At 49.6% G+C, this 24,444-nt stretch overlaps 7 protein-coding genes across 7 annotated transcripts; 4 read left to right on the top strand and 3 right to left on the bottom strand.

Moving 5' to 3' along the window:
- Nucleotides 1-33: 33 nt before the first annotated feature.
- On the bottom strand, nucleotides 34-1,869 carry K444DRAFT_667025 (uncharacterized protein; the record flags this gene model as incomplete). Its single annotated transcript, XM_024887252.1, has 3 exons — nucleotides 34-825; nucleotides 912-1,070; nucleotides 1,481-1,869. 3 exons carry the CDS (start codon nucleotides 1,867-1,869, stop codon nucleotides 141-143), a joined length of 1,233 nt encoding a protein of 410 aa, XP_024732049.1. The 3' UTR covers nucleotides 34-140.
- Nucleotides 1,870-3,101: 1,232 nt separating this feature from the next.
- On the bottom strand, nucleotides 3,102-4,268 carry K444DRAFT_99076 (uncharacterized protein). Its single transcript, XM_024888850.1, has 3 exons — nucleotides 4,030-4,268; nucleotides 3,880-3,979; nucleotides 3,102-3,824 (listed from the first exon to the last, which is right to left on the bottom strand). Exons 1-3 carry the CDS (start codon nucleotides 4,180-4,182, stop codon nucleotides 3,253-3,255), a joined length of 825 nt encoding a protein of 274 aa, XP_024732048.1. The 5' UTR covers nucleotides 4,183-4,268; the 3' UTR covers nucleotides 3,102-3,252.
- Nucleotides 4,269-7,640: 3,372 nt separating this feature from the next.
- K444DRAFT_633995 (uncharacterized protein) lies at nucleotides 7,641-9,780 on the top strand (the record flags this gene model as incomplete). The annotated part of the gene is made up of 6 exons (XM_024883685.1): nucleotides 7,641-8,080; nucleotides 8,127-8,198; nucleotides 8,251-8,704; nucleotides 8,840-8,909; nucleotides 8,962-9,128; nucleotides 9,184-9,780. The coding sequence occupies 6 exons, from the start codon at nucleotides 7,641-7,643 to the stop codon at nucleotides 9,778-9,780; spliced, it is 1,800 nt and encodes a 599-aa protein (XP_024732047.1).
- Nucleotides 9,781-13,528: 3,748 nt separating this feature from the next.
- Nucleotides 13,529-15,302, bottom strand: K444DRAFT_98884 (uncharacterized protein). Its single transcript, XM_024888848.1, has 5 exons — nucleotides 14,744-15,302; nucleotides 14,593-14,697; nucleotides 14,312-14,536; nucleotides 14,116-14,258; nucleotides 13,529-14,062 (listed from the first exon to the last, which is right to left on the bottom strand). Exons 1-5 carry the CDS (start codon nucleotides 14,945-14,947, stop codon nucleotides 13,897-13,899), a joined length of 843 nt encoding a protein of 280 aa, XP_024732046.1. The 5' UTR covers nucleotides 14,948-15,302; the 3' UTR covers nucleotides 13,529-13,896.
- A 261-nt stretch (nucleotides 15,303-15,563) lies between these two features.
- On the top strand, nucleotides 15,564-17,627 carry K444DRAFT_597004 (amino acid permease). Its single transcript, XM_024878463.1, has 6 exons — nucleotides 15,564-15,807; nucleotides 15,864-15,934; nucleotides 15,985-16,098; nucleotides 16,150-16,232; nucleotides 16,288-17,015; nucleotides 17,079-17,627. The coding sequence occupies exons 1-6, from the start codon at nucleotides 15,658-15,660 to the stop codon at nucleotides 17,511-17,513; spliced, it is 1,581 nt and encodes a 526-aa protein (XP_024732045.1). The 5' UTR covers nucleotides 15,564-15,657; the 3' UTR covers nucleotides 17,514-17,627.
- Nucleotides 17,628-18,166: 539 nt separating this feature from the next.
- On the top strand, nucleotides 18,167-20,334 carry K444DRAFT_597001 (putative P450 monooxygenase). The gene is made up of 4 exons (XM_024878462.1): nucleotides 18,167-18,426; nucleotides 18,474-18,502; nucleotides 18,548-18,757; nucleotides 18,813-20,334. The coding sequence occupies exons 1-4, from the start codon at nucleotides 18,213-18,215 to the stop codon at nucleotides 19,866-19,868; spliced, it is 1,509 nt and encodes a 502-aa protein (XP_024732044.1). The 5' UTR covers nucleotides 18,167-18,212; the 3' UTR covers nucleotides 19,869-20,334.
- Nucleotides 20,335-22,186: 1,852 nt separating this feature from the next.
- K444DRAFT_537939 (H+/nucleoside cotransporter) lies at nucleotides 22,187-24,020 on the top strand (the record flags this gene model as incomplete). The annotated part of the gene is made up of 4 exons (XM_024875505.1): nucleotides 22,187-22,318; nucleotides 22,383-22,805; nucleotides 22,861-23,694; nucleotides 23,745-24,020. The coding sequence occupies 4 exons, from the start codon at nucleotides 22,187-22,189 to the stop codon at nucleotides 24,018-24,020; spliced, it is 1,665 nt and encodes a 554-aa protein (XP_024732043.1).
- Between the last annotated feature and the right edge of the window lie 424 nt (nucleotides 24,021-24,444).

Genomic DNA, 24,444 nt, shown 5'->3' with positions numbered 1-24,444 from the left:
AATTGTCACTTTTGCATTTCTAGGGACCAATATGGCAGAGAGGAGAAATCTAATATGTGCTCTATTGTTCCACATATCTAAGAGCACAACCGGAAAAGCAGAAAGCTATGTACATGAGAGGAAATCAAGTAAGCGCAACCCTAATAGAACTCCAGTGTTTTCACCTTTCCGCAGCCCTTGCATTCAGTCGAAACCTCATAACCGTCATCATCCGCTCTTGGTCCGCATTCGTCACAAAGCTCAGCAAACACATACTCCGTTTCCGTCTGAATAGGTCTTGAAGGATGGTTCATCAAGAAGAGGTATATATCCGCCTGGAAGCCCTTGACCGCACTGCTGAGATCGAAGAAGCGAGACTCGTTGATAAGATTGGGAAGTTCGGTGACCGCCGCTTCGATGACAATGAGACGTAAGGCAGGATGCTCGGAAGTAGTAGAGTCGTAGATGTCTTTGACAGATCTGAAGTAGACATCGAGGTCCTTGACATGAGTGAGAAGAGTGGATCCAAACTTTTTCGCAGCGAGGTCTTCCAGACCGGAGATCGAGAGCATGACAGAGAGACAGAAGACTTTGATGTGACGAGGTAATGAGAAATCGGGTTCGTGGTCGATTGTATCGTAATTGGTCGAGTATAGGTACTCCATCATGGAACAGACGGCTTCGTGGTCGTAGTCGTCGAGGTAGAGAATGGAGACAGTCGGGGGAAGATGCTCGATCATAGCCTCAAGAACAGGTGACTGCGAACAAATGACGACTTTGTGGGCTTTCCAACGCCTAGTACTGTGTGCGATGGTCAGATCGGAGAATTTGCCGGATATTAGAGAACTAGCGAAGGTCAGCACGTTTCTCAAATTTTGATCTTGGAATATGAGGTGCTGAGAGTCGGGAGAGCTGGACGGGGGAAGACTTACCATTGCAGAGCTTGCAGAGGGTTACTAGGTAGAGGTTGTTGTGGCTGTGACGAAGACGAAGTCGAAGACGTAGATTGTGACATACTAGGTAGAGGTTGTTGTGGCTGTGGCGAAGTCGACGACGTAGATTGTGACATAGTAGGTAGAGGTTGCTGTCTGCTGTTCGCATTCGTCCATGTAAGCGTGGGTTCCAAGAAATTGATGTTGGATGTTGATAAGGGGAAGAGATCGAGAAAGCTCAAGTGCGCATAACTCCACTTTGAGTCGTGAGATACCGTCCACGGTGAAGTGAATGCAAAGAGAAAGAAAATTTGATTTGGGTGAATTTCAAGCTCAAACGAAGCCATTCTTGGAGTGTGCAGGAGACAAAGAAGGAGGGATCATGCTTTCCTGCATCGAAGAAGTGCCAGAATATGCAGGAAACTCGAGAACTCTCTCATGAAACTCAACGACGGCAGCTTTTCGTCCCAAAAATCATGAAAAGCACAAGAAAAGAAGGAAGGCTTCCAAACGACAACTGAAACAAACAGGAGACGAAATGTAAACATAAAAGGAAGGTGGGTTCTTACCTCACAGCCACCACGGCCACGGCTCTACCCAGAGGATCCGGCGCGGCCGGTCCCACGGGGTCCAGTAAAACTCGGTCCGGTCGTATATCCACTCCATTTCGTCCCCGGTCTGCTCCCAGTCCATGGGATCGTCGACGACAGCAGGGGCAGAACCAGGACCAGGACCAGGACCAGGGACAGGAGTGGGAGCAGGAGCTGGAGCAAGAGCAGGAGGAGGAGGAGGAGGAGGAGCAGGTCGGAGGGTCATGCTGCAGTGGCCGCGGTGGCCGTGGCAGTGGTAGTGTGGGAGGAGGAGGAGGAGCAGGAGCTGAGGGGGCGGCGGCGGCGGGAGACTTGGCGGCCGGAGGCCCTGCCATCGAGAATCCGATGACTCCGTTTCTGGGAGCCATTGTTGCTGTTGATGATCTTGTTGTTGAGTTTTAGGTGCACACGAAACGAAGATGAATGCGTTTGAATCTGGTAGCTGTCGAACAAAAGGAAAGAAGGAGTTGGGAGAAGAAAGAAGTATAAATACTAAAATACTCGGACAATAGAATCATGTTGACAATGGCTGAGTTGGGACAATATGTCTTCGTGGGAATTGTTGTGAAGTGTGGACAATAGGGGTTGAGACAATAGGAGATTTTGCCGAGTTGAGTTTGACAACAACACAAACATGTGGGATTAGATGAAAAATATACACTGGACAAAAGGCATTTAAGATCAACAATTATTTCATCTTTGAACCGGAAAACTGGAGATTTCAGATGGAAGTTATGCCACGTGCGGAATTACTCCGTACAGTAGCCAAGATCGATCGAAACTCGGGAGCAGCATAGGATGAAAAGTAATACACTTCACAAAAGATCAATTGGCAAGTATTGGTATTTCATCTTTCATCTGGAAGATTGACCAGAAGAGGGTTCAGATGGAAGTGATGGCAACGTTCTCGGTTGACGGGAGGAGTGTATTGCTCGATGCTCGCTGTTCAGCAATGACGGATTCTGCCGCCGGATGGAGGATCGACGAATGAGGCTTCATGAAATCGATGTATACTCAAGTATGACAAATATGGAAAAAAAAAAGCTCTGTCACAGAAATATCCACATCTGTCGAAATACCAAATGCGGCCAAACTGCTCTTCGCAGGTGCAAAAAGCATTGTGAACTCAATCGAATTCACACTGAGAGCGCCAAATCGCGCTTGCTTTCGTAGACTAGAACTCTTGGTAAATGATTACCTGAAATCTGTCTGCATTCCAGAACAGGATAAATTCAAGATCTTCAGATGTCATACCTACCGGATCCCCGCCACCTCACAGGGTATACTTGGCCGCTCCATCCGATACAAAAACTTTCTACATCGTTCCTGCAGCGCTCGCAGCCTCCACCTTCAACTCAATCCCACAAAATCTCTTCATCAAATGGAACAGATACGCAGCCTCGTACACTGTCCTGCCACTTGTCAACGGTCCATAATTGTGAAGTATGACCACTCTATTCTTCCCATCGAAACTCTTTGCAGGTTAGACAACCTGTGAAGATGTGAGTTCGTGGCCGGCATGGTGCAGGTGATTTGGCATGTCGTCGACGCGTCTGACGAGGTTCCTCGTTGCATCGCTTATGAGTCAGCAGTGTACCAACTTCCACCACTCGAAGATAGTTTCAATGTTGTCTCACCATTGTGGTCTGTGAAGAAAGAGGAAAGAAAACAAGATGAGATGAGCCATATCTAGTTGAAGTTCCTCCATTACTGTCACCGAACGTGGGAAAAAGAGCCGCAAGGACGTCTCCTCATCCCAACTCAGCCCTTACACTGTTCCTCGCCTTTTCCGGTGCCCGTGATGGCAGCTCTACTGGTCTTTCTGCCTTATAGCCACCCACAGCTGGATTATAGCCGTAACCCATGCCTAGGGTTTCTCTCATCACAGCATGTTTGGTCCTCCTGCGGGAAAAGAACCATGCCAACAGGCCAATAATGGCAACACCAACGATGGCACATCCAGCGCCTATGCCTGCTTTTGCACCCCTACTCAAACCTCCACCCGTTGCCTGAGGATCCGAAGTTTGTGATGCAGACGGCAATGTTGTTGGAGATGTTGAACTCGGGGATGTTGAGCTCGGGGATGAAGCGGCAGTCACAGGAGTTGGGCCCACACTGAAAGTTACCGAGAGCGCAGATGGAGCGGGCGCAGAAAAAGTTTCATCTGTCGGAGTATCGCAACGGACGGAGCCATTTATGAGGCCGCAGCAGTGCCAGATTTTGGTCGTTTGATTGTAGACTACGTCTGGAAGGTGCAGATCTGAACAGGAGATTGGGCAGGAGGCGGCAGAGTATGAGGGGTCGGTACAGCCGCCCATATAATCTGTTCTTGTCAGAGCAAATTTCAGGAGAAAATGGATAGAAGGAAGTAGACGTACAGCCAGTTTCCACGGTAGGAGCATCGGGCATTGGATGAGTATAATGGCACAACCCGTCAGCGAGGCAAGTGTCCCCTGACACACAGCAGCTGGTGAAGTTCTTCTTTTGGTCAGCGATTATTTACACGAAGATTGGGGGGGGGGGCGAACAGTAGTAGGAGTAACAACACCACAAGGACCAGCGTTGCCAAGCCCGACTTGGCTATCGCGTTTGAAATAGCAAGCAGTCGCGAGTACTGCTTGAGCTTCGATTTGCCTTGTGCTTAACGCGAGGAGCGCGATGATTGTTATTATGTTGTACATGTCGAATCCGCCTTGAAGAAGCCAAATAAGTCAATCGAGAAAGCATGCAATCTCCAACGGGTCACGATTCGTCCACTACGAACGATGCTTGAATGCAAAAGACAATACAAGCAGAGGATACGGAAAAGCCAAACCGGCAACCAAGAAATAGAATGTTTGGAGAAGTGCTATTTCTAAGGCTTGACAGTGATCAAGGAAGAATTTACCTGACTTGAGGGTTGACACACTCTGTCAACGAACCCGTGGGAATTTGGAAGCAGGTTCTGACGGGAAAAGCTGGGGAACAAAGGCACGGACTTTGAAGAACTCCGAGCATGTGACCTCAAACTGACCAGCGCAGAGGGGGAGAGCTGTGCCGCATGCATTGAAGAAGGAGTGTCGATCCGCCAGCCCCCAATTGACCCCAGGGGGCGGGAGGGGGGGCGGTGTCGTTTTACATTTCCCCCAAATCACGGATCTCCGTAACTCCATTGGTGAGATGTTCGAGCGGTTAAAACGAGGCTGCATTCAACTGGCAAGATCCTGCGGCGTCTCCCCTCCAAAATGCTAATGTGTCTATCTCACTGGTTAGGTCTCAGGATGAGTTCGTGATTCAGCCGCTTTGTGTCAGAACTACCCCAGGTGCCATCACAACGGCAAGTATTCAAAGCATCTTCCGTCTACGATAGCAACAAAGTATCTTGCAAGTTCATTCATGCGACTGAGACTGAAATCTCGTAATTTTGCAGACCCTTCTTTGTTAATCAGGAAATGAATGTTGAGGTTACCGGTCATTGGCACACGCAGCTATTATTCAGCCGGTGAGTTCGATACAATCCCTGAGGATTTATATCGACTGGGATCAGTAGTGCTTATTGTTTATACACTGGAGTCCTGTCTACTCTCACTTGTACAAATCAGTCGTTCAATCATCGTTCTCGTGGCTCAACACGAATCTGGGGGCAGTGGAAATTTACGGAGTATGTCGAGTAACTTCTTCCCTCACAGGACTAATTACTTGCCAGCCGCAGGCTTCGCTTCCTCTGACCCTGACCCTGATACTGACCCCTGACCCTGATGCTTGCTAAACGAATGGAAGCTAGCAGCTCGGACCGCTAAACTTCCCCCTCAACCCCGAAAAGTCTTACCTTCATCATCAACTCTCTGTTCTATACCAAAAAGTCTACTTTGTCTACCACTCTCAGCTATTCTCCCAGTAGCCGAATCGCATATGCCATCAATTGCAGTTCGATCTGGTTGACACCAACGATAGGCCGTCACTTCTTGCAAGCCCTCCTTAATCTCATCTCGCCCACGATTCTACACGCAGATGTCTCCTTTTGCCGCCCCGCCCCCCGAACTCCAATTCCCCTAACTTCGAAGACACAGTAATCCATACTCGAAGAACTGCTAGTTTGAGGTGCATGCGAAGGGAAAGAAGCTGGATCTTTGGGCACACGTTGCGATTGGATGGCAAGTGTACTCGTGGAAAATGATACGCACTGCAGCGGAGAGAGAGGGATCACAAGATGGTATCGGTTACAAGAATATCGGGAGTGGTCTGCGAATACTCTGCATCCGACGTTGTCAGATACTCAAGTTATGGCTGGGCCGTCAAAGCTGATGCAGATGGCCAAGCCCTTGAGGATGAAATTGATACAGATTGAGAGAAGCAGGCACGTTCGGGATTTCGAAGTCGAAAAGGTGTTGTCCAAAGTCTGTTGGAGCTCCCTCTTCAACCAGACCTCGCATTGAAACCTTTCGACAAAGCTCTCTTTCAAGGGAGGCTGAGACACTCATATAAGGCCAATGACGGCTCTTCGAGAATATCTTGAGCTTTCTGATTACTCTTGACCCAGAAGGCACGAGCTGCGGCAAGTACATTAAGTATCTTCTTGAATCATTTATTTTTGTCGAGGCATCGTTATTTGATTTATTTCTCTTTTGGACAATACAATAGATTGCTAATCTGTGCACAGAGGCCCTCTAGCGGCGTGGACAAATCATATTGAATTTGACGATCTATTAGGTAAGTCATTAAGGAAGTCGAGGAGACTAGGGTCCCGAGGCCAACCCTGAAGGTGATCTCATGAGCTCTGCAAAGCCTTGCGGTGAAGAACGATGGGATCAAAAGGGCCCCAAACAGTACCTCCGAAGACTCGATTTTAACCCCACACTCAAGTTACGAAAATTCAAAGTTCCAAGACACGAATTGGCTGCTAGGGATGTGGCAGAGGGGCTCCCGACGAGTACTTTGATGGAGCGTTTGCTCTTGCTTTGGAGACGTGAATATGGATTCATGTCCTCCCAACTCCCTATTTGGCGTCAACCAGCTGAGCTAAGCTGCAAAATTGTGTGCTCAGGGTGAGTTCTCGAACTTTGGCTCCCCTAATGGAGTCGTGATTCTTCGACTTTTTTATTTGCGGAGATGACTCCTGAGGGTTCCCTCGACGTTTTGGGTCCATCCCGCGCACCCCAGTTTCCCCGCGGTTGGGACGGCACGAAACTGCCCCCCCCCCCCCCCCCCCAACTGCAAGTCATCCAGCCACAAATCCAACCACATCAAACCTGTCAAGAGCTGATTTATGATGGCTGGCGTTGGCAATTCTCCCTCTTTTCAAACACACCCGAAAACTTACATCTTTGTCGGAATCACAGCTCGGACCTATTCAGCCAGATTGTTCGACGCATCGCACGTTCGGGGACACAAGGCCTACATTCACATGTTCCCGTATACGGGGCATCTTTCATCCTTCATGGCGCAGATTCTTGCGTATTTGCCGCCCCCCTAACAGATTACTGCTGGAAAAGGAAGGTGATAAGATAGGGTATGGTCACACACGACGCACGGAAAGGGTCGCTGAAAGCAGATTCTCTGTAAGCCTGCTCGCCCGTCCTCGTATCATTGATGGAGTGTTCGCGGGGAAGTGGGGAGAGGGGCGAGGGACGAGGGGCGAGGGTTTCGGTAACAGCCAGGATTCGTCGGTTGGCTGAATGACGGGCCGCAGAGATGCCTCAAAGCTTGTTTCGCACAAGCTCCAGCCATCATTTGTTGGCTGAAATGCCAAGTTTAATCAACCATCGGCCATACCATCATATGTCAACCAGTGATCATGGAGAGGTTGGACCCTTACGCCCTCCGAGGCCGTATCTACCAAACCAGGTTACGCACATCAACTCAAGGAAGCAGCTTCCAGATTCTTCCCCTTTGTAGTACCCGTTCCCTGCGAGAAGCTGTACGACCTCCTAATTAGATTGGCCGGCATTCTCGAACGCAGGGTGCGATGGAGCTCACCCCCTCCCTTGTCCGCGCGTATTGCTGACGGCCAGGTGAAACATACCACAGACGCAGATTTCTTATTATTCCACGCAACCCCCTCCATAGTGTTATCTTGCTTTCCTTCTTAATTCCTTCAGCTCATTAAAGTGGTGTCAAGTGCACCCATAAAGCCAACAACTACTCCTGACTTCTTCTGATCATGGCAGCTACTGGAGAGATTGCTGGAATTGCCGCAGATGGCGACCCTCCTCGCTATCCCGGACGCGAAGGTCCAATTCCCCCTTCTAATCGCCTCCTCCACGACCCAAATGTCTCCTTCTATGAGTACACCTACTACGCAAAGTTGACGCGAGAGGAGGAGGAAGAGACACACAAGACCAGCCCCCCAACTGTAGGCTTCATGCAGGTTCTCTTCCCCACCAAATCCTCCGGAGGTGTGACGCCAATCGACACGCACGGTAACAACGGCTCGAATGGAGAGGACAAAGGGATCTCCGAGAAGAAGGTAGGAGAGCTGCAGCAGAGGATCGAGATCTCGGAGGCCGAATGGACAAACGCTTCTCGTGCTGTGAGGACAGCATCGGGATCCGCTTGCTTCTACCTCATTACCACCGATATCCTTGGTCCCTTTGGCATTGGGTGCGCTTTCCCCTGCATCCACTTGATCAAGCTCTAACATCAGCAGGTTCTCTATGGGTACTTTGGGATGGGGTCCTGGCATTGGGCTCTTCACGCTGTTTGGTGTTTTAGCAGGATAGTAAGTTATTAATCCTCAACTATTAAGCCACTATCATTGACGCGAACCTCAGTTCCGGCTGGCTGTTGTGGACCGTTTTCCTAGGCGTCGACTCGTACCAGTTTCCCGCCAAGAACTATGGCGATCTCGCGTTCCGGACTTGGGGCCGTCCATTAAGACATATCGTCAACTTCCTGCAAGGTCTACAGCTCCTGATATCCGTTGGTGTCATCGTCATCAGCAACGGGCAAGCCCTTTCCCAGGTGTCCAAATTCAAACTCTGCTACGCTGTGTGCTGTCTGATCTGGGCAATCCTTGGCTTTGCAGTTGGTCAAGTACGAACTCTGCAGAAATTCGGCATCTTGGCCAATGTGGCTGTTTTCATCAATCTTTTGATCATGTTCATTTCGATGGGAGTCTTTGCCCACAGTCCACCTAACTTCGCGATCTCTGTGCTCGGAAGTGCGGGCTCAGTCGTTGACTCAACTACGATCACACCTGATAACTCGACGGGCGTACTCGTATACGTACGTGCATTCCTTTCCTACATCGAGCACCTCACGAACAAACTTTTTCTTTTCTCTAGAAATCGGTTCACTTGAAGAACTCGTGGCACATTTCGAGGGTTTTTTAATTTCAAATATGCTGACTTTACCATGCAGCCGCCTATCATACATTACAATGGAATGCCGAGCAAGGATCTTGCAGTGGGTATTTTCGGTTTGATGCAAGGTCAGAACGTCTCAATCTAGGACACTGAAGAATTGCTGCTAACTGATATCAGGTGTATATGCGTACGCCGGTGCTCAGCTCTTCATCGAATTCATGGCCGAACTAAAGAGACCTCGTGACTTTTTGAAAGCTATGTGGGGAGCGCAATTCTTCATCTACTCCTGCTACATGATCTACGGCTGTTACACATACTTCTGGCAAGGCCAATATTCCTACCAAGTGCGTTAAAAGCTCTCGTGTTCCTCCCCTCCACGCACGAACTGACTCTCCACAGATCTCATACCAAGGCGTCTCCCCTTACAGCTGGCAAACCTTAGGCAATATGCTCGCAGTGACCTCCGGACTCATCGCCGCCGCCCTCTACGGCAATATTGGCATCAAAGTAATCTACAACAACCTGTTGATGGAATGGTTCCACGCCCCAGCCCTCATCACCAAACGCGGCAAGACCCTCTGGGCGGCCATTGTCCCGATCTACTGGACCATCGCCTTCATCCTCGCAGCGTCAATTCCAGATTTCTTCGGCCTCACTGGAGTCACGGCTGCCGTCTGCTTCGTGCAGTTCACCTACACTTTCCCTCCGTTGATAGCCCTCGGGTACCGCATTCAAACGCATGCTTTGCAGGAAGGCGAAGGCTTCGACCCCGCTACCGGCGTCGTCACGCTTCACGATCGCGGCCTTAGGAGGGTCATCCGCGGATTCTTCGCTGATAAGTGGTATTTGAATGTCCTGCATATTCTTTATGCAATGGGTGCGCTTTGTGTCTCGGGATTGGGAGCGTACTCGTCTTGCCATTTCCTCATTGAGGCGTTCAAGAATCCGCAGGTCAATGCTTTCTCATGCACGAGTCCGCTGAACTTGAATCCGTGAGCGAGGAGCCGCGAGTGTGCCTTCTCAGCCTAGCAGATGGTACCGACTGAGCGGAACGATGGAAGTTGAAATATTTGTGGGAAGAGATGGACCTGAGGGGTACATGTTGTAGCTCCGGACACTCATTCTAGTGATATCCAATTGAACAGTCAGTCTCGTTGCAAAGACCAATTATATTTGATGCAACTTACACATTCTACCAGATAGACGGTTTGGCACAACACCTTGATACCAAGCCGCGACCTCCTTTTCAACTAGGGTAATATTGTGAACTTAATCCCTGCCCATAGAACAAGGTCCTTTTCGTTTTAGAAGCTCAGTTGAATTCGTATGTAAGGGCCTTCGCTAGATGTTGTAAGCGAGATGGAAAGGGGCATCGGCGATAGCCTGCCTGTTGCTATTTCCGAAACAATGTATTTTGATTATCAGCTTCAAGTTTGTCAGCAAAGGGGTCTTAAAACTTTGCGCTAGCAGAGATATGCAGTTTCCGTGGCTCAACAGCAACTTCAACTTGCAATTGACCTGGTCGGAGCGACTCTCGAGTATCCCGAGAACGCTTGGTCGTTTGGGAGAACTACCACCTATCGGGCTGCACGACGAGTTGGGCGTGGGTCTTTGAGCAGACTCCGAGCTACAAAACGCACAACGAACTTAGGAGACGTGACTGTTAGCAGGAAGCATCCACCGAACCCGTATACCGTATATTCGAGCTTCACATATGGCTTCTGCTCAGAAGCCGCGGCAACTGGTATTCTACCTGTATCCACGCATCAGGCTCCTGCAACTCCCGAGGCGTTTACCTGCGGTATCTGAGTGAAGAGAAGACGTTGGCGTACGGCGATCTCACATTGATGTGGGTACCAGCCCCGCGGAAAGAACTCGAGCTGTACGAAAATTCCTTCTGATGGTACGTAAAGAAATCGAAAGTGACCAGATCGATGTCTTAGTTGGTCACCAGAGTGGCCTGAAAGAAATTCTTGCATCCCATAAACCAGAGGACTCCCAAGATGGCCAAGCAACTCACGGGGTTCATCACACCAATCACAAGGACTTCATCCCGCTTGGGTGAAACCTTTGCTCTGAACATTCTCGCTCTAGGAAATTGTGTCATGGCAACAGCCGGCTACGAGGTCCAAGATCCAGGATCTCGGCTCCAGTACACCTGGCATCTCAAGCTCCTGGAGCTCGGACCCTCGAACTGGACGTCGTAGCCTCTCGAGAGGTCATCGATGTTAAAGCACGTGACTTGATCACCATCCGTGGCGCTGTAGATGTTCCAGTCAATAACGCTTAATAAGCAGTCTTGGGAACATTGAAGCGGTATCCCACGATAAGTGGGGTAAATAGCATGCACATTCCAAGAACTTCGTCTCCTCTTCTGGTCTTCAGTCACCGCCGGGCGTCAAGTTCAGACTTTGGGATGTTGATTCTGTCGTAACTTGCCGTTCTTGTCTCAGTCAAGTGAACGTCACACGTACTTTATGCCGCATTTCCACGAACGTGAAAGGATTGATTAAGGGATGTGACAGGACAATGAGGCCCTTCAAGAAGTGGGAGGAAGTCAACATGAGCATTGACTTCTCTGCTGAGTGGAGGTTTCCGACGTTCCGTCATTCCACCGCTCGCTTGCGTAGCTTGAACGCCAAGAGGAACAGCGGCGTGCCAAGCAGGAATTCAGGAACGCGGGAGAGCGGGAGACCAAATGACATTGCAAGGGGACGGGGTAACTGGCCCAAACGTTGAAACGGCGAGAAAGTAAGTTAGTCATTAAAATCAGGATGCAGCCACATCTTCTTTTCTCTGACGATGTTTCAGATGGATGGAAGGAAGGAAACGACCGAGACTGTGAACTGAATAGACGGAATGCGTCGGAAGGATTCATCTTAATGATCTTACGCCTTCTCCCAAAACTTGCCCCTGTTCGGAATTCAATGTTTACTGTAGCAAGGGCTTTTGCTGGTGTGAACGCGCACTACGTATGCAGATGTGTCATGAGCTTAGGCTAGTGAGGATCGTTGTCGATGTGACGCAGCAAGAGTCCTTCCGATCACATCCAGTGGCGTGAGCCACTCTGGGGGAAAGCTACCCACGTTGGTGCAGGAAGTTGGAATATTTCGGAACCGAACTGTCCTAGCCGCATCTTTGGGATACCAACAGAGATGGAGGTCCGTGGTCCGCCAAGAAAGCTTTATTTTCTCGGATCCCGGCCGTGGAACAAAGGTGGAGTTGACAGTCTGCAGCCGCGGGAACACTAGTTCCAATGAGTGGCCACGGAATCAAGGACCTCTTGAAACGATAATAACGACGGAAATATTTGATCTGTTCGTTTTCGAGCCAGCTTGGATCAACATGTTCATTCTTGAGTGGACTTGATTTCCCCCTCCATAAACAAGTTTGCAATACACTCAGGGAAGAGCATTCACGCTCCATCTCCCCTCCATCAACAATGCAGCCCAATGACATGCAATTCGGGAGACCAAAGGTGCGCCATTTTTTCCTAATTCAGGTCCAGAACGGCCTATGGCGGCTGACGTGGCGTCAGCGAGGCAATACAACTGGATCAATTTCCCGGGCACATCATTGACCAAAGCCGGATCCGCGGATTCCCCACCCGCAGTCACACTCGTGGCGTCGAGGAACACGAAGTCCACTCCCAATCTGGTCACTATCTCAGAGGCGTCGCACGGAGAGCTTGGGGAGGGCCAATCTCTGCTTTAGTAAGCAGAATGTTGGTCCACCCCCGCGCCCCATGTCTTGAACTGCCGGAAACACGGACGTGCATAAATTCCAGGGCCTTGGCCGGCTAATCGCTAATCGCTTCTTTTCCCTTCAAGCGGGAGCGGCGGGTGCCAATTACAGTACCCGTTGTCCAATTATCGAGACTATTCTTCTTCGGACGTCCGCCCGATCGATAATCATGCACGGCCTGCAGCGAGGACCTTCAACGTCTCAACGTATTCAATGTAGCTAGCGAGGCAAGGGGGTTTCGGGCTGGCACAGACCAGAAAGCGAACAACATGAGCCTTTTATTGGCTTTCCCCCCAGTCTGTGGCTGTCTCGCTTCATTGAATACGCTTGAGACGTTATTGACGTCCTGCAGTCTGCAGAATACCTTGCTGTGTGATGGCGATTGGAAACACTGTGTTCGATACCGGATCACATCAGCGCCAGAAGCCACCCCGCTTTCCTCAATCCCAACACTTCAACAACTCAACCCCTTTCCACGAACGGAATTTGCTCTACTCAAGTGGAATCATAGCTCTAATATAGTACATTACACTCCTCTGATTTCTAATGGCTGCAAATCAGACCGTTGTTTGGATTTGGTGAAGTGTTTTGACCAAAATAAGCGAGATGTCGGTAAATATTCCTTCGCATGATGGCACGTTTTGTCACTTTGTGGCTTCAAAGCCACTCATCCTTGGCATGCCGCTTCCGACACCCGTTACTGGTATTGAAACGATTCTCCCTTACCGACGCCTGCGGGAGGCCCACCTCAAAAGAACCACCGCAATCCTCCCATTGGCGGGGATGAAAAGGTGAAGGAAAAGACAGTTTGCCACAAGCCGAGGTATTCAGGTACAGGTCCCTTTTGATATGTTAAACCATTTTGATTTGTGACAGGGAATCTAATGCCACAAAATCAGTACCTGTGCCGGAACCCCCAACTCCCTGCAGCTTCACTGAAGCATCAGTGCAATTCCCGTCTCCCAGCCATGAAGGGACGGCTCAGTTAACTCCAATAACCCTTCCCGAATAATTGCTCAGAACCTCTAGCCTGCGCGCCTATCTTTGACGCTCCGGCTGCTCCCTTCCGTCTACGGCTCGGCAAACCGTTGACTTGGCCCTTCGTAATCTACCTGCCATTGAGTGTTCTTGGAGATAATCATCTGCTTGCTCTCATGACTTTCCATGCTGTGCTTATCTCCAGACCCCACGGAGGTATGAGTGTTGCCGCGGTCCCATGGTTTGACAGGTGTAGACTGTTTCGGTTTGTCTACCCGTACTGATCTTGAACTCTTTGAAAGTGAGCTCAGCTTGTATTCTTTTCCGGATTGTGACTTTTTGGAACCCGAGGGTGACGTTCGTGTTTGAGCCGGGGCACCGTAATTAGTGCTAAGAGCAGCCATGAATGGTCTCAGGCATGGAATCGTAACTGCCACGACGGCATAACTGATTTGAATCTGTGTGCAGACCGAGGCAAGAACACCGTGGAGGGTCGGATCGGGGGACGTGAATTCTTGGTTCAGGTAAACCAAGCGGAGGATCGCAGGAGCAATAACTCTTGAAGAATGGTCAGACTTTGAGTTTGAACACAGTGTGAGCTTAACTTACGCAAGTCGAAGGCCGAAGGCAAAAATGACAGTCACTTTCTTACTGAGTGACAGCTGCAGGCCCTTGACCAAATATATTGAAGCCGAGAAGAGAGCAAGTTCTGTGGTGATATCAAAAACCGTCTCAACCTCCCATCGAACAAGCTTACTATGGTTAGCAACAGTTGATATTTTGGTCAAGTAATCAAGGTTCTTACCAAGTTCGTACATTGGGCGTTGATGAATATCCATGGCTGTGCCACATCGCATCTGAAAGCTAGAATAAAGACCGATATAATCATAAACAAGGTTGATGAGGCCAAGATGCTGTATGTGGCTAATTTGTGTTCCTTCTGGGGCGAGAGTCGAAGAAGGAGAAACGCAACGGAGCACTTCGTCAACCAAAGTGTAATGATGTAAAATAGTTCACTGGAGTAGGCAGCCTGCGAGAGTGAGCTTCTGGTACGTGATCTAGACTTCACCCTCTTGCTCAGCCTACCTTCTGCAATTGTACAAGATTGTTTGGAGAAATATTCGAAATCGTTTTCCCGAAGCCTTTTGACACCTCAATGAAGACAGTGATTGATTGAAGCAAAGAGAAAAGCTGGTACGTCAGCTACACTCCTAGTTCAACAAGTGATTCTGCTCACCATAGACCCCATAGCTACGAAGTCATCATGAGAAAATTGGTGACGAATCTGCAATTGCATGTACCCTCTCATGAGAAGCGACGTAAGAGAAACGGCGAGTGTCAAAGCAGTGCCTATCAGGACAATACCACTTTGATCTGTTGCAGTTATGATGGCAATAGGAGCAGACTGGCCTGGCAACAGAGTCGTCGAGTTCGAATCCATGATGTTGAAATAAAAGATAGAAGTTTAATCTGTGCTTCAAAGAGTGTGATTTCTGTGAGAGAGGAGGGAGATGTGCGAAACAGAAAGACCGAGTGGAGCTTAAAGGGCTCTTCCAACAGTGAATACTTTGTTATCACACTTCGACGAGGTTGTTCCTGCATCAGCAAGCCCCCGAGACTTCGTAGATGCCGTTTCGGCATGGATGGTGACAGTCTAGTCCCATAAGTCCATATTCGATCTTCGGTTGTCAACTCCTGCCGTAAACCTTTTCCCAAGTCCGAAGCAATCAAGGTTCTGAGATAAGCAACTCAGGAGGATTCTTGCGCCCCTGGTGCTCCCAACCTCTAGCGAAGCCAGCTGTGCGACGTGGGGGATACGGCAGAAAAACAAAGACCACGGATGAGCTTGCCTCAGCAAATCCGGGGGGTTGGAACGGGATACACCCGACTGGCAACCGGCCGCTGGTGCATTAGCGCTGACACCCTCGACCCCCCCTCGATTCTCATTTGCAGCAGGTGCAGAAGGCACTAGGACGGAATGGGACTTGTCCGTTCTCTCCACGTTCTAGCTCTTAACAATTCCCTCCTCCTGCACGATCCCATTGCTTCTCCCTACACACGAGTTTGTGCCCTTCAGCTGGACAAAACCTTCATTCTTGGGAACGCTTTGCTTGCTGTCTTCAACAACAAAACATATCTATCTCATTCATCATGGACAATGATATTGCCAAGAGCCACATGGCTGAGAGTAGCTCAGTCGAAGCAAATGACAACTTTGAGATGCGGAACATTTCCCAGCTCGGAGGGACAAACAACGACGAGCATGATATGCGAATGTTGGGACGAACACAAGTTCTGAATGTGAGAGAGCTGACGAAAATGGGAGTGATGAGAGTAGCTTACTAACATTGAATCAGCGTAACTTTCGCTTCATCTCAACTCTTGGTTTCGCCTGTACGCTGATGAGTACCTGGGAGATCGCGCTGATGTATAAGCTTCGAAGCCGAATATTGACTTGTGATACTAATGTGTAACCAGGACAAGTCTTTTCGGTCTGCTGAACGGTGGCACAGCTGGCTTGATCTGGGGTTACCTGATTGTCTGGATTGGATACATGCTGGTGTTTGCTTCAATTGCCGAGATGGCCTCAATGTATGTGGAATAGTCACCTAATATCGTAGAGCACATGCTAATTCTTTGAAGGGCACCGACCTCTGGAGGTCAATATCACTGGGTTTCTGAATTCGCGCCGCCTGGCTCCCAGAAATTTCTCAGTTACATCGTTGGTAAGTCGAACTCGATTGGGAAATATACAAGGCATATTCTGAGCAATGGTTCTAGGCTGGACTTCTGTTTTGGGATGGCAAACAGGCCTTGCATCACTCGCCTTCCTTGTGGGAACCATGATCCAAGGTTTGCTTATCCTCAACAATCCAAACTACATCCCGGAACGTTGGCAGGGAACCCTCCTCGTGATTGCTATCACAGCTTTCTGCATCATTTTCAACACCTTCCTCGCTAAGAAACTCCCAATGGTTGAAGGAATGGTCCTCATAATCCACATCGTTGGATTTTTCGCCGTGCTGATCCCACTCTGGATTCTGGCTCCTCGAAACCCCGCGAAAGAAGTCTTCACAGAATTTCTGAATCTGGGAGGTTGGAGCAGCACCGGCGTTGCATTTATGGTTGGCCTACTTTCACCAATCTACACTCTCATTGGAGCCGATTCCGCAGTCCACATGTCCGAGGAAATCAAGGATGCCTCCCTTGTCCTTCCTCGAGCCATTATGTGGGCAGCTGGAATCAATGGGACTATGGGATTTGTGATGATCATTACATTCTGCTTCTGTTTGGGGAGCGTGTTCGACATTATCCAAACGCCAACAGGCTATCCGTTCATTCAAGTCTTTTTCAATGTTACACAAAGCAACGCCGGTACCTCGATCATGACGGCCATATTGATTGTCAACATCACGTCGGCGTGTATCAGTACCGTGGCTACTGTATCTCGCCAGACATGGTCTTTTGCTCGAGACAGGGGACTTCCCTTCTCCTCTTTCATTGGATATGTAAGTTTTCTCCAGTAACAAGCGAGCGTAATCTGCTCTCAGCTAACCTGCGTCATTTGAAAGGTCAAGCCCGGGTGGAACATTCCCCTGAATTCGGTCCTCATCACGTTCTCAATCACAACCCTTTTGTCTCTGATCAACATCGGATCCACGGTAGCATTCAACGCCATTGGCTCTCTCGCAGTCTCTGCGATCCTCGGAACCTACATCATTTCCTTCACCGTGCTCATTCTCCGCCGCCTTCGCAAAGAGCCATTGCCATCACGACGATGGACTCTCGGCCGTTACGGAATCTTCATCAATATCGGAGCCGTGCTCTTCCTACTTGTTGTCTGGGTGTTTGTGTTCTTCCCGCTCGGGACCCCAGTTACTCTGCAGACCATGAACTGGAATGTACTCATGTTTGGCTCGACGATGTTGTTTGCTGTTGTCTACTACATGCTTATTGGAAAGAATACATATACGGCGCCTGTGGAATTGGTCAAGCGGAATATGTAAAGTTCTCAGTTGAAGACTCGACATGGAGAATTCCGTAGAAGATGTCATTGGATCTACTTTTTTTGTTAATAGCTTGGTAGCCAGAATTCTAAAAGCAATTCAAGTAATAATTTGAAAAGAAGAAGTTTGAGTTGTTTCTGCGTGGCAAGTTTCATCTCCCATCATGGATGATGAAGTGTTCGGCCGCCTGCCGACATTTGGGAGTGGAGTCGAAGGATTTCGTAGCTTGCGAGCTCTTCTCCCCATCCAAACTCCACCCAACCACCACTTCAACTAAAGTGAACAAAAAAGCATCTTCCAAAGCCCAAGCCATCCCAGTTTCTCATTCATGAAACGCGCCTCAAAATAAAACTATCTTCCTACTCTACCCCTCCGAGCCCATTCCCCCCATACCCATGCCCGTGACATCCCACCGTGCGCACGAAAAGCAAGTCCAGCATTGACCAACTGCAGGCATCCTGCAACAGGGGCGGTGGTGACACCGCTTGCAGCCGGCCGCTCCAGTAAATTTCCACACCATGCCGTGGGCGTGGGGATGTCCCGCCTTCAGAACTCATCCCGTGCTTGCAGCTGCATGCACCAATCACCTTAATGCCTCCCAGCTAGCTACTTACCCGACCTTGCAACATGTGCATCTGCTTCAGAAAGTCTGACAAGCATCTGCAAGTTCGTTGTCGTGATCCAGAAAAGGAGAACGTGATGGAGTTCTCGATTTTTTTGCTGGTCTGGACATTGATTTTGGCCTGGGTTGGGAGGGGAGTTGTGAGGGTGGTGTGTAATATTTTCTTCCACCCGCTGAGGAAGTTTCCTGGACCGAATTGGGCGAAAGCGACGGAGTGGTGGAAGACATACATCGAAGTCGTGAAGCAGGAGTCTATGACTGATGTTTTGGTGAGGCTACATAAACAATATGGTATGTCCTCAAAAGTCTCTCACTCTGCTCTTACTGACTTAATGCAGGAGATGTGGTGAGGGTTGGACCCAATGAGGTAAGCTCAATGAAATTCCCTGCAAATATTTACTGACGAAAATAGCTTCACTTTGCCAATCCAGCGGCGTACAATGAGATCTACAGCACCTCCGCCCGCTGGGACAAAGAAAGGATCCTTTACGAAGCATTTGGGGAAGACCATTCCTCCTTCGGCCTCCTCTCCTATGCGGAGTCAAAGCAGCGAAAAGATGTTCTACAACCACTGTTCTCACGCCGAGCAATACTCAACATGCAATCTCTCGTCCGAGAAAACGTATGCCCCCTCACCCACACCTATCCAGGCATCATACGAAAGCTAACAACCTCAGATGGACCACCTGGCCTCAGTCCTGATTAACAACAACACAGCCGGAAAATCCTCCGACCTCCTCTTCGCCTTCCGTTGCTACGCAATCGACACCATCACCAACTTCTGTTTCTCCAAAAGCGTCCACGCTCTCGACGAGCCGGAATTCGCAGCCCCCATCGTCGTCGCAATGGACGCTTCCCTTCCCACCTTCCACCTCTTCAAGCACTTCCCTCTCTTCAGAAAAACGATCTTGGGACTTCCTCCATGGCTAGCGATCAAGGCTTCGCCTGAGACGGCGGGGTTGACGAATCTGCAGGTTATTCTTGGGGAGCAGGTTCGGGAGGTGAGTAGCAACCCGGAGAAATTGAAGGATACGAGGTATCCGACGATTTATCATCGATTGCTGGATAAGGATGCGCATAAGGGCAATCCAGTTCCGGATTTTACTGCGTTGTATGAAGAGGCGCAGACCATGATGTTTGCGGGTGGTGTCACGGTTGGTGATGCGTTGATGACTGGGCACTTCCATGTTCTGGACCAGCCAGAATTGTACAAGAAGCTTCAAGCGGAGGTAAGGACTGTGTGGCCTGATATCAACAGTCCTCCTTCCTTCGAGGCATTTGAAGGTCTGCCGCTCTTGACGGCAACGATAAAGGAAACACTCAGAATGTCACCTGGAGCTTGTTCGCCGCTCCTCCGCGTCGTTCCTCCCTCCGGCGCCACGGTCTCGGGAAAATCCATCCCAGGCGGCACAATCGTAGGGATTACTAGTGTCCTGGTCCATCAATCGCCCTCCATTTTCCCAGTCCCAGAGAAGTTCAATCCAGGTAGATGGCTAGGCGATGATGCGAAAGGCCTTGAGCAATGGCTTGTCGCGTTCAGCAAAGGACCAAGAAGTTGTTTGGGGATCAATTTGGCTTGGTGTGAATTGTATATTGCGTTTGCGACGATGCTGAGGAGGTTTGAGATGAGGCTGGATGGAACCAAGAGGGAGGATTTGGTGTGGAGGGATTGCTTTACGCCGTACTTTTCTGGGAGACATTTAAGGGTTTGGTGTGTGCCGGTTGATGAGTGATCGGTGCTTTGCCTGAGAATTTTGGAATCCACATGTTCCAGTACCTCGAATATTCTGCTGGAGGGAGGCGGAAGAAGAGAATGAGTGAAGATTGAAACCCATGGACTGCAGTTGATACCCCCCAAATCCTCACTGTGAATGAGTGACACTTCATCTAAACTTGAGAACTCGTCGTTGTGAAGCTGTTCCAGAGCCGTTATGTTGTACTCAAGGGTTGAGAAGTCATCAGGCATCAAGCAACGAAGTCGCAATTTGCAAGCTCGAGCACGGCAAGGAAACTGGAAGTGCAGCATACTTAAAGAGGGAAAATATGCGAAAGCATGTGTTCACATGGAGACACCACTTTTCGGATCAGAAGCTTGGGGAAATTGCCAAGGTTGAGTGACTGACTCACGCGGCGTGTTAGAGCCAGCTAAGCGTGGAGGGGTCTGGGGGCCCAACAGTTTGTTGTATAAATATCATCGACACTGGCACTCTGGTGTAATTAGAAAGCTTAATTCGAATCCCAAATATCATTGAGCTTCGGCAAGAGTCGAGAAAAGCGTCAAGTACTTTTGCCATCTCCGGCGAATCGCTCGTCAGCGTTCCACTCAGCAGGGTTCTAGTTGTCCTTTGAAGAAATGAGGGGAATTGATCAGCCGCAGATGAGACAAACTGTGTTACTCTTTTTATTATTCTTATTGTGAGCCGGAGCGCAGAAGTCTAGTCCGCAGGCTCGCTCGAGATATGGAAGGGGTTAATCACGTGATGACCAACTATATTCTCCCAAAGGCCCTCCTGCAGAGATTGAAGGATGTAAATGACTTCCAGAGGCTGACATATTGCTTAGAGACCTTTGTTGCTTGGAGATTGCCTGCATTCAAAATCCCCGAGTCCTTGTGGATATTCGTTGGTGTCACGTGACACGGCACTTCCGAAAAGACGTTGGTTGATACGAAGCTGGACTGATATATGCTGCTCAACCAATCGTCGTCTATCCAGGTCAACCTCACAGAGACTGGTGAAACACACATTGATATACTGTTCGAGTGCTGCCTGCAGCTGACTTCGTTCGCGTTCCGAAGATACCCTTGGCTCGGCGTGGCCGCACAGCCTGTCGAGTCCTTATCGACAATTCGAATTCTTCCAGAACTTTTTGCATTTCTATCGCTAACAGATAACAGGGGCTTGGCTTCGTGCGGTTGGTTCGCGCTTGACCCTTGGCTACATCCCCAGCTTGTGCAACAGCACCTTGGAGAGAGGAGAGGCTACCATCAGCGCCACCCTCGAGTCGCATGCCCTCGGTACTACCGATAAATAACGATAATTCCGTCATGCTGTGCAAGGCTTGACTCTTGTCGGATCAACAAGCGGTCAGACCAATGACGGCTAGCAATTCCATCTGAACTCTAAAGAAGAGTGAAGATCGTTGAGCGAGATATGTCTAGCCTCTGCCATTCTGGGCCAAGGGGCGAAAGATCAGCGCAGCGGACACTTTACCCCGCCCGAACACCCTCCAATACTAATTGGGGAGTCCTTGGGATACTGTCAACTCAATCCCGTCCGGATTTTATGAGGGAAGGAGACGTCGAGCATGCGGCGAAAATGCAGTGTTCCCGAGGTAGCTGCAACAATACGGCGACCTACATTGCCCCCTGGACCTCCCACGGTCCCACTCGCGAAAAGGAAGGTGCTCGAGATGCTCTCTCCTTGCATCCAACTCCTCTCAACCACTTGATTGTCAACACTCTGCGATGCCGTCTCACTTGAACGCAGCCGCACGGTGATATCCGGTCGGAATTGGCCACTCTTCACATGAAGCTGATGGAAACCATGATACAGATCTTGGAACGCATGGTCACCTTCCGAAAATGGATGAAATCCCCAGCCTTGGCATCACTTCTCAGCCTTAGCCTCCGCTGAAAGTCTGATAGCAATCCTGGCCAAGGCCCTTATCCTAACCGTGCTGCATGGAAGTGCAATAGAGGCACGCGACGGTACAGCATGGACAGCTTGCATGGAAATGTGAGAGGGGGGGGAGGCTCTCGAGTCAGCTACTCGGAGGCGAACATAAATATTCACTCCTTTCCGCGTTCTTGACAAGCGAGCCGATCTCTCTCGCCCCCGGAATTCTTCATACCCCTCAGCTCTCCCTTCTCAACATCCACTGCGACCAGTTCAACACCCTGGGCACCGCAAAGATGGACACCAATTATGGGGAGAAGACCAATGCGACCACTCCAAGCTACCCGCATGAGAAGATTAATTCTGCTCCCAGCCGAGATGGACAAAAAGACATCGAAGCTGGCGAAAATGGGGTGAATGTCGGTGAGAATGACATGGGGCTTGAGTCAAACAATTCGGCCACGGATGTGTATGTTGTCGGAGAGGAAGAAGGGGCGAAGAGACGTTCATTCAACCTCTACTGGAAGATTGGCCATTTCTTCATTTGGCTTGTCATGACTGGCTGGGTACGGCGTCACTTTTACTCCTCTCCTTCTTCACCGAAATCAGACTAACATTTCTTGAAAAAAGTGGATTGCCGGACTTGTTCTTCACAGATACGACCTGGGCTGGTTGATTCCTTTCCTTGTCTGGCTTGGCCTTACTATCCGACTCGTCACCCTCTATGTTTCTACCAAATATGTCACCAAGCCCATTGCATTTGTCTGGATCAAGGCCGTCTACAACCCAGTCCAGATGATCCCAGAGAAGTTCAGACTTCCTCTTGGCGCTGCTGGAACAATTGCTGTCTTCCTCGTGGGCACTTTCATCCCTGCAGAATCTGCAGACAACACAAGGGCAAACCGTGCAGTGAGCTTGTTTGGTCTGCTTGTGTTCATTGGCACATTCTATGCTACTTCCCGGGACCGCAAGGCGATTCAATGGCAGACTGTCATTGTCGGAATGCTTGCTCAATTCCTGCTGGCACTCTTTGTGTTGCGAACAAAGGCTGGTGTAAGTATTCCTCCAATATCCGAACTCCATCAAATTCACCAGCTGAAAAAAACAGTATGATATTTTCAACTTCGTCGCCTACCTTGCCAAGACCCTCCTCGGATTTGCCGCTCAAGGAACCTCATTCCTCCTCAGCGCTTCAGCTCTGGAACTCGGATACTTCCTTCTCAACGTCATCCCACCAATCATCTTCTTCGTCGCATTCGTCCAACTTCTGTACTACTGGGGCTGGCTACAATGGGCCATCAAGAAGTTCGCGACCGTGTTCTTCTACGGGATGAAAGTCAGCGGCGCTGAAGCCGTTGTGGCAGCTGCTTCTCCCTTCGTCGGCCAGGGAGAATCCGCAATGTTGATCAAGCCTTACATCCCTCACCTCACATCGGCGGAGCTCCACCAAGTCATGACCTCTGGCTTCGCAACGATCGCCGGTAGCGTTCTTGCAGCCTATATCTCTATGGGCATTAGTCCATTGGCACTCGTGTCATCGTGTGTGATGAGTATCCCAGCCTCTCTAGCCATCTCCAAGCTTCGCTATCCCGAGACGGATGAACCTCTCACCGCAGGCAAGATCATCATCCCCGAAGACCAAGATGAGAAGCCGAGTAACTCTCTCCATGCATTTGCGAACGGATCGTGGTTGGGTATCAAGATCGGAGGTATGATCATTGCTGGGCTGCTTTGCATTCTCGCACTTCTTGGTCTAGTCAATGGTCTACTCGGATGGTGGGGACACTACTTGAACATCAACAACCCTCCTTTGAGTGTCGAGATGATTCTCGGTTATCTCTTCTACCCCATCGCTTTCTTGCTAGGAGTGGAGCGTAACGGAGACTTGTTGAAGGTCTCGCAATTGATTGGTGTTAAGGTGGTTGCAAATGAGTTCGTTGCTGTACGTCTTTCGATCCCATCTCGAATTACCTATCACTAACTTGTCCCCAGTTCGCAAAATTGACCCAGGATGCAGGCTATGCCGCCCTATCAGCTCGATCCCGCCTCATCGCCACCTATGCAGTCTGCGGTTTCGGTAATATCAGCTCAGTCGGTATCCAAATCGGCGTTCTTTCCCAGTTGGCCCCTGGCCAGAGTGGCCGCATCGCCAAAGTCGCCTTTTCTGCTTTGATATCCGGGGTCATTTCGACCTTGACTAGTGCAAGCATTGCGGGCATGTTGATCACGGATCAGAGTAGATATACCACAGTTGGCGTTCAGCATTGAGAGCTAGGTCGCAGACTTACTGGTTCTTGAGAGGTTGCACAGTTTGCTTTTTAAAATGATGCAAAGATAGATGATGGGCTGTAATAAATGAAATGCCGGATGTCCCACCTGACACCAGAGAATTGAGCTTTTAGCAATACATTTGCTGTTCAAGCCATATATGTTGACCTTCTTTACACACGTGATTCTCCTGAGATTGCGGGTAGACGGTGGGAGTTTTCAGGGGTGGCGAGAAATAGGGGTACCACGTGATGGATTGACAATTTCGCTTTCCTCTTTCGTCATTGAGCTAGAGATACTTGCGTCGAATCATGTTCCCATCACTATTCACACAGTAGTTGATCGTGGGATCTTAAAGAACTCCACGACGTCGTGCCTCAAGCCTGAAACCTTCAAAATTCATGGGTTGAAGTACTTCCGGTAA

Source organism: Hyaloscypha bicolor, assembly GCF_002865645.1.
Source record: "Hyaloscypha bicolor E unplaced genomic scaffold K444scaffold_126, whole genome shotgun sequence".
In the NCBI taxonomy this organism is placed as follows: Eukaryota; Fungi; Ascomycota; class Leotiomycetes; order Helotiales; family Hyaloscyphaceae; genus Hyaloscypha; species Hyaloscypha bicolor.
This window is presented reverse-complemented; position numbering and strand designations above follow the sequence as displayed.

What these genes read in the sequence shown, in the direction of transcription:
- K444DRAFT_597001 (XM_024878462.1), top strand. Translation starts at nt 18,213, where the DNA reads ATGGAGTTCTCGATTTTTTTGCTGGTCTGGACATTGATTTTGGCCTGG. An exon ending in GAGGCTACATAAACAATATG is followed by an intron (nt 18,427 to 18,473) that starts GTATGTCCTCAA and finishes GACTTAATGCAG; the next exon opens with GAGATGTGGTGAGGGTTGGA. An exon ending in TGAGGGTTGGACCCAATGAG is followed by an intron (nt 18,503 to 18,547) that starts GTAAGCTCAATG and finishes TGACGAAAATAG; the next exon opens with CTTCACTTTGCCAATCCAGC.
- K444DRAFT_98884 (XM_024888848.1), bottom strand. Translation starts at nt 14,947, where the DNA reads ATGGATTCGAACTCGACGACTCTGTTGCCAGGCCAGTCTGCTCCTATT. An exon ending in ATCTTGTACAATTGCAGAAG is followed by an intron (nt 14,537 to 14,592) that starts GTAGGCTGAGCA and finishes TCACTCTCGCAG; the next exon opens with GCTGCCTACTCCAGTGAACT. An exon ending in ACGCCCAATGTACGAACTTG is followed by an intron (nt 14,259 to 14,311) that starts GTAAGAACCTTG and finishes AACCATAGTAAG; the next exon opens with CTTGTTCGATGGGAGGTTGA.
- K444DRAFT_99076 (XM_024888850.1), bottom strand. Translation starts at nt 4,182, where the DNA reads ATGTACAACATAATAACAATCATCGCGCTCCTCGCGTTAAGCACAAGG. An exon ending in GTGTTGTTACTCCTACTACT is followed by an intron (nt 3,980 to 4,029) that starts GTTCGCCCCCCC and finishes GACCAAAAGAAG; the next exon opens with AACTTCACCAGCTGCTGTGT. An exon ending in TCCTACCGTGGAAACTGGCT is followed by an intron (nt 3,825 to 3,879) that starts GTACGTCTACTT and finishes TGACAAGAACAG; the next exon opens with ATTATATGGGCGGCTGTACC.
- K444DRAFT_597004 (XM_024878463.1), top strand. Translation starts at nt 15,658, where the DNA reads ATGGACAATGATATTGCCAAGAGCCACATGGCTGAGAGTAGCTCAGTC. An exon ending in ATTGCCGAGATGGCCTCAAT is followed by an intron (nt 16,099 to 16,149) that starts GTATGTGGAATA and finishes AATTCTTTGAAG; the next exon opens with GGCACCGACCTCTGGAGGTC. An exon ending in TCTCCTCTTTCATTGGATAT is followed by an intron (nt 17,016 to 17,078) that starts GTAAGTTTTCTC and finishes GTCATTTGAAAG; the next exon opens with GTCAAGCCCGGGTGGAACAT.